Source organism: Silurus meridionalis, chromosome 6, assembly GCF_014805685.1.
Source record: "Silurus meridionalis isolate SWU-2019-XX chromosome 6, ASM1480568v1, whole genome shotgun sequence".
Classification (NCBI taxonomy): domain Eukaryota; kingdom Metazoa; phylum Chordata; class Actinopteri; order Siluriformes; family Siluridae; genus Silurus; species Silurus meridionalis.
The window spans coordinates 8,160,013-8,173,332 of NC_060889.1; the positions used below are offsets into that span (position 1 = coordinate 8,160,013).

At 42.2% G+C, this 13,320-nt stretch overlaps 1 protein-coding gene across 7 annotated transcripts in view; it reads right to left on the reverse strand.

The window, feature by feature from the left end:
* The window catches only part of rnf220a (ring finger protein 220a), a 114,666-nt gene that overhangs the window by 19,985 nt on the left and 81,361 nt on the right, over nucleotides 1-13,320 (reverse strand). For all 7 annotated transcript variants that reach the window (XM_046851735.1, XM_046851739.1, XM_046851733.1 and 4 more), the window contains exons 3-5: nucleotides 8,645-8,774; nucleotides 3,170-3,218; nucleotides 1,133-1,228 (exon numbers count right to left, since the gene is read on the reverse strand). In XM_046851735.1, coding sequence (XP_046707691.1) covers nucleotides 1,133-1,228; nucleotides 3,170-3,218; nucleotides 8,645-8,774 — 275 coding nt within the window. The remainder of the gene's footprint in view (nucleotides 1-1,132; nucleotides 1,229-3,169; nucleotides 3,219-8,644; nucleotides 8,775-13,320) is intronic.

Below are 13,320 nucleotides of genomic sequence, written 5' to 3' on the forward strand. Positions count from 1 at the left end.
CTATACATTCATACACATTCACTCTTTAACAGTAATATCTTAATATAAAAGAAAATGCTATTAAAATAATTATGCAATTATAATATTTAAAACACCAGCATTATGTTTTTTTATAGTTTTTATAAGTTATATTTATAATTATTGGAAACCTGATACATACAGAAATAAAATGATTTAGTGCCGAATTAGTTGCTTTTTCGCATCATAGCTATGTCTCAGCTATTTTTTTTTCAATCTAGTTTAAAATGAGGTATAATCATAATGATCTGTTGCATACATGTTTAAATATGTGATTTACATATAAGTCTCTGTGACATTAATCATATGCGTCTGTAGATTGGTTTAATGCGAATTCTGGTTTAAAAGTAGGCCTTACAGTAAAAAGACGAGTTTTATACATCAAAGTCGAAAGTATATACTTAGGCTTTATAATTTCAACTTTATGAAAAGGCCTGATTTATATCTGGGCACTGGATATTAGACTTCTTTGAACCGACATGACGGTCTGAACAGAGAAGATCCTCCCAAGCCCGAGAGACAGTTGAGGTGAGACCTGATTCCATTCAGCCAAGACTCCAGAGAAGAAGGCAAAGTAGCAAACATTTCAAGGACATCGGAGTGTTGGGATGGTGTGTGGAGGCCAGTGGAGATTAGCCCCCGGGTTAAACCATGCATGATTACATATTAGAGCAGGGCACACATTATGGCCTGAGCAAATCTGCAGCTGGAGATTGGGAGAGGAGATCTCTGTCCCTGTTAATGTGGCTAGCAGTCAGATCCATTCAGGGATAAGATGGAGGATATTATGAGAAGAGGAAATGCCAAAGCGCATGTATACACAACGGCTCATATATATATATATATATATCTAATCTATCCTTACTTTGACATTGCACTTAATTGCACTATAATCGACAAGATCTTTGCTTTTGTTTTGGTAAGGAGCAGTTGTCATTCGCTATCTTAAGCTTTCCCTGAAGGCTTTAAATCTAACTTAAATAAAAGGGTTCAAATATGCATGTGTGTGGAAAAAAAAGCCCTGCTTCAGGTGTGTATGGCATTGGGATTCTTTGAGCAGTGCTTGTGTGTGTGTGTGTGTGTGTGTGTGGTTGAGGTTCTACGCCTGGCTCACCTGGTATCTGTCAGAATGGTGCGGGTCATCGGAGGACAGTGGTGAGATTACTGGAGACTCTCCCTCACGCTTGATGTGCACTGACAACAGGAGAGACTGAGGAAAGAAAGAGACAGTGAGAGATGAACAGTCTGCCGTCATCCAACAGGATAAATATGTCACCCACAGCCCTGTTCATCATTTCTGACGGACCGCTGCATGCTATAGAACCCGTTTAAGGGCACTCGGTTTAGGTTTGCCAGAAGGCTATAAAGACACCATACAAGATAGAATCATAGGATACACTTGGTCTGTTTTCATTACAAGTCTCTGGGAGAAAAAAAAAAAAAGAAAAAAAGAAAAAGCTAGAGGGAAAAGATTTGATTTGTCTTATGGCTGTAGGAGGGCAGAGGCACAAACCCGGCTTTTTTTACTAGGAGTCTTGATCTCTGGCTTGCCTTTTATGAGCCTGCTATAAAATATTTGTATTTACAATCCTCTCCAATTAATCAAAGTGAGAGGAGGGGTAGTGGCTTTAGTGGGTGACAACTGTAATCTAATATTAATATGTGAAAAATGGCAGGCTCGCTCCACGGGGACAGTAAATTAGACATTATGCATGGCTTCTTATGCTTTTGAATTGCAAGGTCAGGAAACAATTTATTTGCCAACTCAAAGCCTTTGGAGCTTAGGGAATATTGGAAGAGAGGGAGACAGAGAACGAGAGAGAATGAATGTGTGCGTGTAGATGTGTGTGTAAAGCATTTATGTGGCTGCGCGGTATATTGAGCATGAGAAATGGAACAGCTGCTTCACAATATAGAAATTTTTAATTGTCCGCGGCTAGTTGTGCAGGAATAGAAAAATAATCGAAAATAATGACATTTGTAGATGACACAGGTTGCTGTTTTGCTTTTAGACCAATTGGAGTCGTTCCTTTCAGGCCGATGGGAAAAGAGGAATTTGGCAATGGAATTGGCCTCTGACTCACTGGATTAGTGCCAGCCTGAGCTGGCATGGAGTCGCTATGGCAATGGGCGCTCAAGAGGAGTGTGAAAAGCAGATCGGGCCAGATCGGGGTTAATCCCCTTTAGAACTCGCATGCCAGGCCAGATCCGTCAGCAAGCATGGACCCCCAGTCCCAGTTGGCCTCTTCATTTTCCACACACCGCTGAGGAATATTAAATGCTAGCTGTGGAATGCTCAGTCACGTCTGCACTCTACCTCTCTCCCACTTCCTTGCCCATTTTTTTGGAGCTTCCCGATTTTGCATAAGCACAGGTCGGAACCTCATTTCCCTCCGCCGCAGGCATGGGTCTCATCCAGCCTGGAATAATGATGTGAATCGCTTTTACAAGCCCCATCGATCAAAATCATTGCACTGTTTAAAGGTTCCTTCCTTTGGATGAGGGCTTTCTCTGAGCTGGCATTTGAAGAGAGATACAGTTAAAAATAGAGCTCAGTGAGCTCAAAGTGTCAGTTTTACATGTATGACTTGATGTTAGTTTAAGTTGATATTAAAAGCCCTATCTAATCATTCACGTATGACATGTGAACCAACAAATCTCTTTTACAGAAGTCAGCGATAAGAGCAGACTTCTGTGCCAAGCGAGCCTGCATATTTGGCAAGACTCCAGTGATAGGAAATGTCATATCTCTCCTTCTTTTTCTCCTTTATCTCACCTTCTCTGTTTCCCTTTTCTCTCCATTTCCTTACCATGCCAATGACATATTGATAGATATGAAGAGTAGTTTTAGAAATATCAAACAAAATTCAGATTCGAGCAATAAGGCTAGCGCAATCCCCTCGCTTCCTATTAAGACTGAGTGGAACAATAAACCCTCACTGGCATAGTTACCATATGATTGTTAATGAGGCCCAGCAGGAAACCATCGTAAGCTCTCACTTTTCCATAAGTACATTACTGCAGGAAATAAAGGAGCATAATTCCATAATTCCTCTCTCATAGCTAAGTGGGGCTCTTCGTTTGGCCTAATAGAATGGAGAAGAGCTCTTATTGCCGTTAACGGCGTTCGGACCAAAAAGATCATCCTTACCTTGGGTGTGCCGGGCGCTGTGCTGAGATCCTTCTGTAACGGGTTCTTACTGCAAAAAGAAGGAAATAAAAGATCAGAGCTGTAAATATGACAATTCACCAACAATGTAAGGCCAAAGTAGAAAACAGATGCTTTTTATACAGTAGAATACGGACTAGCTGTAAAAGAAGTCTATCACATTTTAGACAGACAGGGGCTCTCGGAGCATTTTTAAGAGCCTACTTTTGTCCCTTGTTCATCAATGCTCATTTGTGCTTGAGACCAAGTCTCTGAGGTGCCTCGCTTTGAAACCCAAATGGGCATTTTTAAAGGACAGCTGAGACAAAAGTCCACAAAGCAACACAAATCACAGTTTTAATCATGTGCAGATGAAAAAAAAAAAAAGTGGTGCTTTGCTGCTGCTCAGCCGTGCCCTCTGTGCCACTCAATCCTGGCAGCCCAGGGCCATGCTGTATTTGAAACAATTACTGTCCAAAAGTACCTCGGCTAAGCAGATTTGGGTTATAATTTTTTTATTGAAGTAATCATTCTCATGGATGTGCTCATCCAGTCGTTCATACCCTCTATGCTTCTACGTTCCCTCTGTGTCCCTGTCTGTCTCTCTCTGTCTCTCTCTGTCTCTCTCTCTCTCTCTCTCTCTCTCTCTCTCTCTCACACACACACACACACACACACACACACACACACACACACATATATATACACAGTTTGGCTCAGGCAGGAGGAAATAAATGATTTTGCCATTATTTGATTTGTCAGTGAAGCGCCTTGGGCACTTAGGACTTTGAAATATGTCGAGGACAATGCGCCGGCTTGTAAACATTGTATTAAGGAGGCAGAAAGGAACGGAGGGGAGTAGGGGAGGTGAGAGGGGAAAGACCCCCCTCCACACACACACACACACACACACACACACACACTCTTTCAAGCCTGGGGGGTGATGTGCTGGTGGGGAGGTGGGCGGAGGGACTACATTGAATCACCGCCTCATGGACACAGCCGATTGAAGTTGACTGATTAGAAAGCAGGAAATATTAAACGAGCCGGCTAAAGCATCCACTGACAATAGGGACAGACACATCAAATCAGATCTCTGCCTGAAACATTAATATTGCTTATTCCAGCTTCTCCTTCTCATCTCTCCCTGTCTCATACACACCTGCACACAATGACTTTCATAAATCTCTTTTTTTCTGTGTGTCTGTTTTTTCTCTTATATGGAATATTACTGAATATGGAATATGTGTGTTTTCTAGTCAGTCATTCAACCTGCATTCTTCTTTCTCCAATATTCTATACACATCAACATAGACACCATAATGCATCCTTTTTTTTTGTTTCATTCTGGCTTTCAATTTTCTTGTGTTTCCCTAAACTAGTCCTGTAATGGCTGTGGCCTGCTCTGGGGTTCCTAATGCTGAGAAATGATGAGGTGAACTGCACTGACACAGGGGAAAAAAAACGTCACCCATGTCATGTTCACTTTATGTCCCTTGTACACTGCCCGAGCTTTGAAATTTAATCTGCTCCAGCTTCTAATCCAAAAACACGATTTGGCAAGTCTGCTCATCTCTGCCACTTACACCCAAGGAAGGAGGAGCACAAAGTTAAATGAGATGGATGGATACAGCAAAGGGGTGTGACTTCTTTTTAACCCTTTACAGTACACTGGCATTCCATTCTGTAATATTGTATAGAATAATTTCAATCAATTGACAAAAATTGTTTATCACAAGACTATTATAAGATTAATCAGTATGTAGAGTATTGTGACTTTGTGTTTAGCTGAGCCCGCTTCTGGCCGATAGCATTAATAGTGCGATTAAAAATTGTATACAATAAAGCCACAATAAAAAAGTGTCTACTTTCACGAGTCATTATCCTCTACTGCAAAGTATGACATCACACATAACAACAACATAATTTATCATACAATATTAATGAAATTAGTGCTTCGAAAACGAGCTAACAACCACAAGTGAGGGCGGAGTCAGTAGCTGACTCCGCCCTCATGCAGGTAATAAGCTTCATGCCTTCCTCTCGTGCAGTTAACATGATTGATCTTACAAGACCTGAGCAGAGAGATAGAGAGAGAGACAGAGAGAGAAAGAGAGGAAGTGAAAGAGACAACAAAAAAAACAGGACAGGGCCTTGAAAGAGGATGAATTGCCCTATCGGAGGCAGTGCACTGGTTGTGAGATAATAAACACACTCCCCCAGCGTCATAAATCCGCCACTATGGCACAATGGATCTCGCTGGCCCTTACTCACATACACACACACATATACCATGAGTGTACTATACCGACAAGTTCATAAGCATGAAAAAACGGTTCGTCTTATACCCTAAAGTGTGTCCTTCTGGAGATACACTAAAAGGTACCCCTCGTTCGCTCAGCTAGGAGAGGATTCTAAAAAGAATTCAGAAGAAACAAGAACCATCAAGCATCCAAAGCCATTTTATTTCTCTTTTTCCTTTGCTATATAATACTGAAATGGAGAATTTGTATACCTGAGTGCCAACTTTACAGACACAACAAGAGTATCAGGTCCTGTCTCACACCTCTTCAAAACAGCGGGGGCAGTGGGGGTATGCTCTGTGTCATGTGCGGGAGATTTTTATTCCTTGTTCTTTACTGCTTCACCATGCATGGTGACAATGAGAGAGACTGACTTTTGAAGAGGCAGCCATCACTGCCAGAGAGAGAAAACAAGGAGAGAGAATGTTGAGGCCCTGTTGTCAATGTGACAGATATGTGAGCGAGAAAGACGGCAAGCGATAGAGACAGAGCGACATAGACAGAGAGAGTGAGAGAGAGAAGGGCCTGGGAGAGAAGAGGGAAAAGATGAAAGGAGACACGGAGACAGACAGATCGGGAGATGCAGAAGGAAGGCTGGAGACACTTTTTCCCGCGTCACGGCTGCTGCGTCGGTGGGAATGTCGTGCGAAGACATCAGCGCAAGCTTTCAGTCTGTCCTGTCAGCCCATTTTGATATGAGCGACAAAGCCGGGGACAGAAGGAACAGAGGAGACATATAGAGGTTGAGTTGGCTTTCGCTAACGAGACACCAGAACAAAGAAGAGAATAAGGAAAAGGAAAAAAGGAGCCCGGCTACGGCTTACGGTCTGTGGTTATGAAAGGTTCAGGAGTGGGAAGATGACAAATCTATACGAACAAGTTTCTTTTTATCAGCGCCACAGTCCTAGAACAAGAATTAATTCCAAGCTCTCAAGAAAACTCTTTCTAGATGAACCGAGCTCATGCTTTCACTGTCAGAATGAGAAAGAGGAAGACAAGGCTTGAGTGCACAAAGGAGATGTTTTCAAATTGAATAAATACCAGTCGAAGACCGAGGGTGGGGTTGTACACTAGAGATAAAGATTGCTTTTGGTACCGTTAGCCACACTGCTCTTCCTCGCTCGGGTTGGTGGCAAACTGATTAGGTGGAGGGGTTTGGGAGCATGTGGGAAATTGTAGCGGTAGATGGGGGCGTGTAATGTAGATTGCCCTGTGCAGGCGGATGTGTAAAGGGCATGATGGATTCCCATTTCCATACACCAGGAAGCGCTAAGGAAAGAGAGAAGTAACACAGTGAAAGGATTGGGGGAGAGGGAGGGAGCGGGAGAGAGAGGGAGAGAAAGCTGGCAGTCCCAATCTCAGACACGCTCACCCACATCCATCCAGACATCTGCCTAATGCTACATCTTAAATAGCCTTCTCCATTTTACATGCACTCCATTCTCATTTGCTGCTGAATGAAACGGTATCATTAAAGGGAGATTTACTACAAATTGCCACAAATTTGCCATGTCACTTTCAATGATCTGTGCAAGTGTGTGTTTGTGAGTGTGTGCGTGCGTGTGTTTGTGTGTGTGTGCAGCACTGGTTTGCCTGAGAAAGAGGAAGAGGAGAGGTCTACTTCTCTGAATCAGCATGCAAAAGGATCTCTGCTGTTTTTGAATTGAATGTCATGTTAAAGTTACACGTTATGTCTTAATATAAAAGGCCATGTTAATTGCACTTCTTATAATAGCCTGAGAAAACTAATGAACACACAACAAAAGATTCTTGTTTGATGTAGTTTATGGTCCCCTTATGGAGGAGAAAAAAGTACGAAAATTAATATCAAGGGTTCACTTTATAATTGGGCGACCATTAGATTTCCAGAATCCTATGGATACCATACCATATTCATCGATTACTAGGAATCCGAAGGTCATGGCTTTACGGCTGTATCCTATAGTGGTACATAAGCAGCAGTTTGGAACAGAAAAAAATGTACCTTGCCTCATATGTCTCAGAGCTCAGTGCTATTTTCAATTTTATTTCTATAGCTCTTTAAACAATGGACATTGTCTCAAAGCAGCTTTAAAGAATGTAAGAATGAATAAAGTTTACATATATTTACATTTATGTGTATTTATGCAACTGTGGAAAAAAAACTCCCTTATATAGTATGAGGAAGAAACCTTGAGAAGGAAGCAGACCCAAAAGGGAACCGATCCTTATTTGGGTGACACAAAGAGTATTGTAAATCATTAAAACATTACAAACACCTTAAGTGAGAGATATCATGAGCACTGGAGTGTTTTATTATGAAGGATGCCCTTTCTACAGTCTTATAGCATCAATATGGGGCCTAAGAGGTAGCTATAGGACCATACTAGCATAAAATAGAAAACCTGTAAATGTATACATATGATAAGATTACACATAAAAAAACAACAATTCAACAGAAAATGACAAGATGGCATCTTGTAATCACAGGGATTAAGAAGAGTTGAGCATGCCAGGATAAATCAAACATTCTGCAGTATCTGCTTCTGATGAATGAGGAGTGATGATAGTGTTTCTTTAAATAGCCCCCGCTGTCCAGGTTGGCAGCATTGATGGCCACACACTGCCCTTTATTAATTATTAATACCTGAACTCTTTAATGATATGTGGTGGATAACTAGCATTAGCACATGCTAGAGAGAGAACTCATGCACAGGATAATTGAGCTGCAACCTATCTGCATAACTTTTATCCCTAATAATACAGATTTATCTAGAAAAGCAATACATAAGCTACGTACTGGATCTTGTTTATATTATGACTCCTGACTTCCCTTTTAACAAGGAAGGAATGATAGAGTGGAGGAAACCCTAGCAGCTGCGTAGGAAGCATGGATTGTTTCAGCCTAGAGTTTTCATCAGGAGTTCATTGTAAGCTTAAGTGTTACAGGTTGTCGACTGTCATGTTGTGTCATGAGGCGACCACGGTGAGTGATGGCACGCTGTATGGATCCCTCTGATCCACTCCACATGCTTAACCTGGCCGGCTTCAAAGCCATGACAGCACTGAGGCTGATTTATGACAGATGGGCCTTCAAAACTGACTGAGCAAATGCTGGGCCTTTAGGTCAAGAGCAGGTCATCGCTGTCAGACATGAGAGCTCCTATCGCATAAGAATGCACCGTATGGTGTCTACCTGATGTGCAAATGGGTGAGCCTCTCCATCTCCTGCTCCATGTGCTCCTGCAGTTCTCCAGGACGCAGCAGAACCTGGCAGATCGGGCAGATGGGAGCCTGGCTGTCATACAAAGACACCTTCTTCTTGCCTGAGAGGGAGAGAGAAAGCAAAGATAGAGAGTCAACAAAGAATCCAACAATAGCGAAGTGACCTACATGAAAACTTCTCAAACATACTTGAAATGTTCTTTACATTGCCAAACCAGTCAAGCAGCACAGTATTTGAATCTGATTTGCAGAACAGGGAAACGGAGGATGAGGAAAAGTATAAGTGAGTGTTCTGTGTGTGTGTGTGTGTGTGTGTGTGTGTGTGTGTGTGTGTGTGTGTGTGGTGGGGGTGTTGTGAGAGAGAGAGAGTGTGTGTGTGTGTTTGTGTGTGTGTGTGTGTGTGTGTGTGTGTGTGTGTGTGTGTGTGTGTGTGTGTGTGTGTGTGTGTTGAAGGGCAGAGGTGTGAGCTGTGGCTTGCTCAGGATACTGTGTGTGTGTGTGTGTGTGTGTGTGTGTGTGTGTGTGTGTGTGTGTAGCTCGTGGATTAAGTGGCTCGGATTTCAGTAGCAGGAGAATCCGTCACCCTCGGCCTCCTGTCTCCAGTTCCCTCATTAGAGCAGAGGCGAGCGCAGTCAGCCCAGCAGCCTGAGAGGAGCTGCTAACTTACTTCACCTCACCGACTCTCTACAGTGTCTCCACTTCACTTCATAAGCTCAGTTTTCGATAACTTCTACTCCAACACAAAACGAGCTGAAAAAAATGCACTTTTCTACACAATATACTATACAGCTATACTGTAAATATACTTTATTTATATATGTGCATGTCCTGTATATGGTGTTTAGGCTGGTAGTGTAAGTGATGTTTGATTAAATCACTGACAGGTAAAACATCACCAACAGGTAAATAAGCATAAAACTATTCTGAAATATTATCAATAAATGTATTTTACACCATAATGTGCATGTGTTTGAAAGTTAAATGTAGATACTCTGAGTTATTGAAGTTAATGGCAAAAAAAACACTGAAAGTAAAGAAAAAACATTTATTGTGAGGGGAAAGAGAGCAGCTGGCAGGAAGGAAGGGCAATGTTGGAATATTTGGATTGTAATGAAGGCCCACATTCCTGTTTTCTAATCATATGTTAAGGTTTTTTACGTTTTAAAGTGCTGTACCTTGGATTGGAATAGTGTGGTTAATGAACAGGAATGAATCAATGAATGAATGGATGATTGAATGAATGAATTGCACATGATTCCATTCCAAAAGCCCAACTCTAAAATAACACTGGAGTCGCCACCTGTGTGGGCTTGGCATGGTAAGTGTGCGCGCACTGTATGAACTCATACCTTGTATATAAAACCAAGTTCATGATCTCAAAGTGTAAAAATACACCTGAAAGCTCTCAGCACGATTTGGAGACTTCCAGTCCCGCTCGGCTGTTTCTTGCTCCTCTCGCATCTGGATTCGGCCAATCACAGCGGCTATTTTTAGCGGCCTGGACAATGGGTCTGCCCTCAAAACAGGATATCCTGGATGGACTGGACATTATGAACAGTCTACATAGTACTAATGTGATAGGTGCTTACCTCATCGCATATACCCTGCGCAAACCACAAACAGGAAGTGAAAGACTTGTTTTCGTGGCCACCTGCAGCTCGCATGCACACCATAAATCAATGGAATAACCGGAAAGGCTGGAGTTAATTGTGTTTGTCTGGATCTAGCTCAGATTGCGTTACGTCTTTGTTTATAATGGATATAAAGATAACAGCTGCGAAATACAGTGCCTGCTTTTGCAGAGTACATCAACGTAAAATGATAAATGCAATTTGAAGTGGCACGTGACCCAGGAAAATGTGCGCGAACGCCAAGTAAAGTGTGTAATCTAGATGAGCCGAAAGCTTATCGTCTATCAGGGCTATCAGTTAAAGAGGTCACTTTTTATTCAAATGATGAGATAACCCAAGAGAGAAGTTGTCTCATGTTCTCTCTCTCTTTCTCTATCTCTCTCACAACACACACATGGACACACGCATACACACCCTTAGTGAGTATCCGTAATCCAAGCACTCTCTATATAAAGTCCAGAGCTCAGTCTGAACGTGTCCTTGACTTCAGAGGGCATTGTTGTGTTTGTCTTCACATGATGTGTTTACTGTTTGAGTGGGTGATGGATCAGTAACCCTCCTTTCACACACACACACACACACACACACACACACACACACACTTCCATACAACCGTATGCACACTGCCACTGCCATACACGCAGACACACAGATGCGTAGCAGGCAACCTCTGGGGGCACATATCCTCGCACACATATTGGCCTGTCAGAACTATTTCCTGAAAGAGCACAGATCCATCAGTGAGAAGCAAGCAGGGTCAATGTTAGCATGCCAACTTGCCCCAATAATCTCCCCCCCCTCCCTTTTCTCACTCTCTCTCTCTCTGTCTCAGCTTCTCCCTCCCTCTGCACTCTCCAGTCGTGCTGCCGCATACTTAAACCCTGTTCCCCGGCACTACTACTTAACGGCCCTGTGCTCTGGACACTTTAAGTGACTTTGAAAAATAGGTAATCGATTACAGTCCCATGCACCTCTGTTTCTCCCTTTCTCCTCACTCTCCCTCCCTCCCTCATACTCTCTCCCTCTCTCTCTCTCATTCCATCCTGCAGTATCGCTTTACATCTATTTCTAATCATCTCTCTTTCTCTCTGTATTTATTTACCAGAGGGTTGTCTTCTTTTGCTACTTTCCCAGCTCCTTTCATTTATCCTATTTCTATTGTTCTTTCTTTTCTGTCCTATTTGGTTGCCAAGCCTTTACATTGAATGTTTCTTTTATCTTCTATGATCCTTCTCTCTTTCTTTCCATCCCTCTTTCTTTCTCTCTGTTTCATCTCACTCCTCCCCTTCAGCTCTTGATGTCACCCATTCTTCTGCTCTCCCCTTGTTTCATGTCCAGGCTCTACGGTGGTCAGCTTTATTGCCCTGACAAGATAATGCGAGTTGTGCCAAAGCAATCACTGTCTGCAAGAATAAACAAGGCTAGGTCCAATCTAGCTCAGCAGTTAGACCACGCTCTATACTTTCTAGAGTGGAGGTCAAACGTAGCATGTGCTCACTCTTTCTCCAAGCACAGTTATTTTTACATGGAAAATGTGGGTTAATATTGGCTATACAGGCTGCCTTGCCTGCATATATCTTCACCTGTGCTCGCTTTTCCTTCTCTCGACATGACAAGCGGCTTGATGAACCAGTAGGTAATGATGTGCATGATGTGATGCTTGAGGAGTTACCAGTTCACACGTATGTGTGTAAGTGGGGTGTGAAGACAATGAAGGCATGCTTCTCGAATCTCTTTCTTTAATTCATCCGTACACAATCAATAGGCACAGTAATTGAGTCCTGATAGCTTGGTCGAGCAACTGTCACACCCTTAATCACCTCCCTGTCACCTGTCACCCTGAACACACACACATTCCCCTCCACATACACACTACCTAAGGAACATTGTTTGATGGTTCTTTGCTTCATTTAATGCTCTATTGCAAAAAACACTACACAAATAACATTGAAATGAATTTCAGTTACATTAGCTATGCTATTGTTGACTTTAATCCAGTACAAGTCTTCAAAAAATCTTTTTGGGCTCTATGGCGAATACTCAACTGTTGTTGATAAGCTTAGATTAAGTCTGATCAGTCAAAGCAGACTTTTGTGCATTAAAGGACAAGTTTCTTGTTCATTCTGGACCAGTTGTAAAAGCTTTATATATTCGGAGGAAAATACACGATGAGAACATACATTCTATTGATTTCAATTTAGTTCAATTATTGTCCAAAGTTAGATTCTAGTGATCCTTGTGATGCTAGTGATTAAAGTGAGGGTGTGTTCGAACACACAGCTGACAGATCTGATATCAGAACACCTCACTGAAGGTAAAAAATATGCTGACTCACCTATCCATCAATACACAGTCTGATGAAATGTCAGCCGCAGACTAATGGTGCGTGTGTGGCAAAGAACGTGGGTCTGCATGGTGTTTTGAAAGGGTTAGGTGTGTGTGTGTGTGTGTGTGTGTGTGTGTGTGTGTGTGCATGTGTGTGTGTGTGTGTGTGTGTGTGTGTGTGTGTGTGTGTGTGTGTGTGTGTGTGTATGCGCATCTCACAAGGGAGAAATGATTAATCATTCTCTGTCTCTATTAGTCAATCCTCTCCGGGGAGGCTGTGAACACCAGTAGCACACACATAATACCTCTGTATATAGGAAAAGCATTAGGCTCACACACACACACGCACACGCACACACACACACACACACACACAAAGCTTTCTCACCACAATTCCACTATACCCAAAATTGCACACAGATAGCATTTAACTTCACTCTCAAGCACAAAACATGTTTTTTTTTCTGTACAAACATAGTGACCCCATGACATTTCTCCAACTGTATCTCAAATGCTAATCTAGGCTACGTGAATAATGTTTAGTTACTTGAAAAATGACCACTTTGTGTCTACCTTAACTACCTAAACAAACTGCTAACAAAATTTTAGTGTGGTAGAATTGTCAAGCTAGCCACCTATTTGTTAGTTACATGTTTAGACACTCCCCTGATGTTTTAGGAAGATACTATGT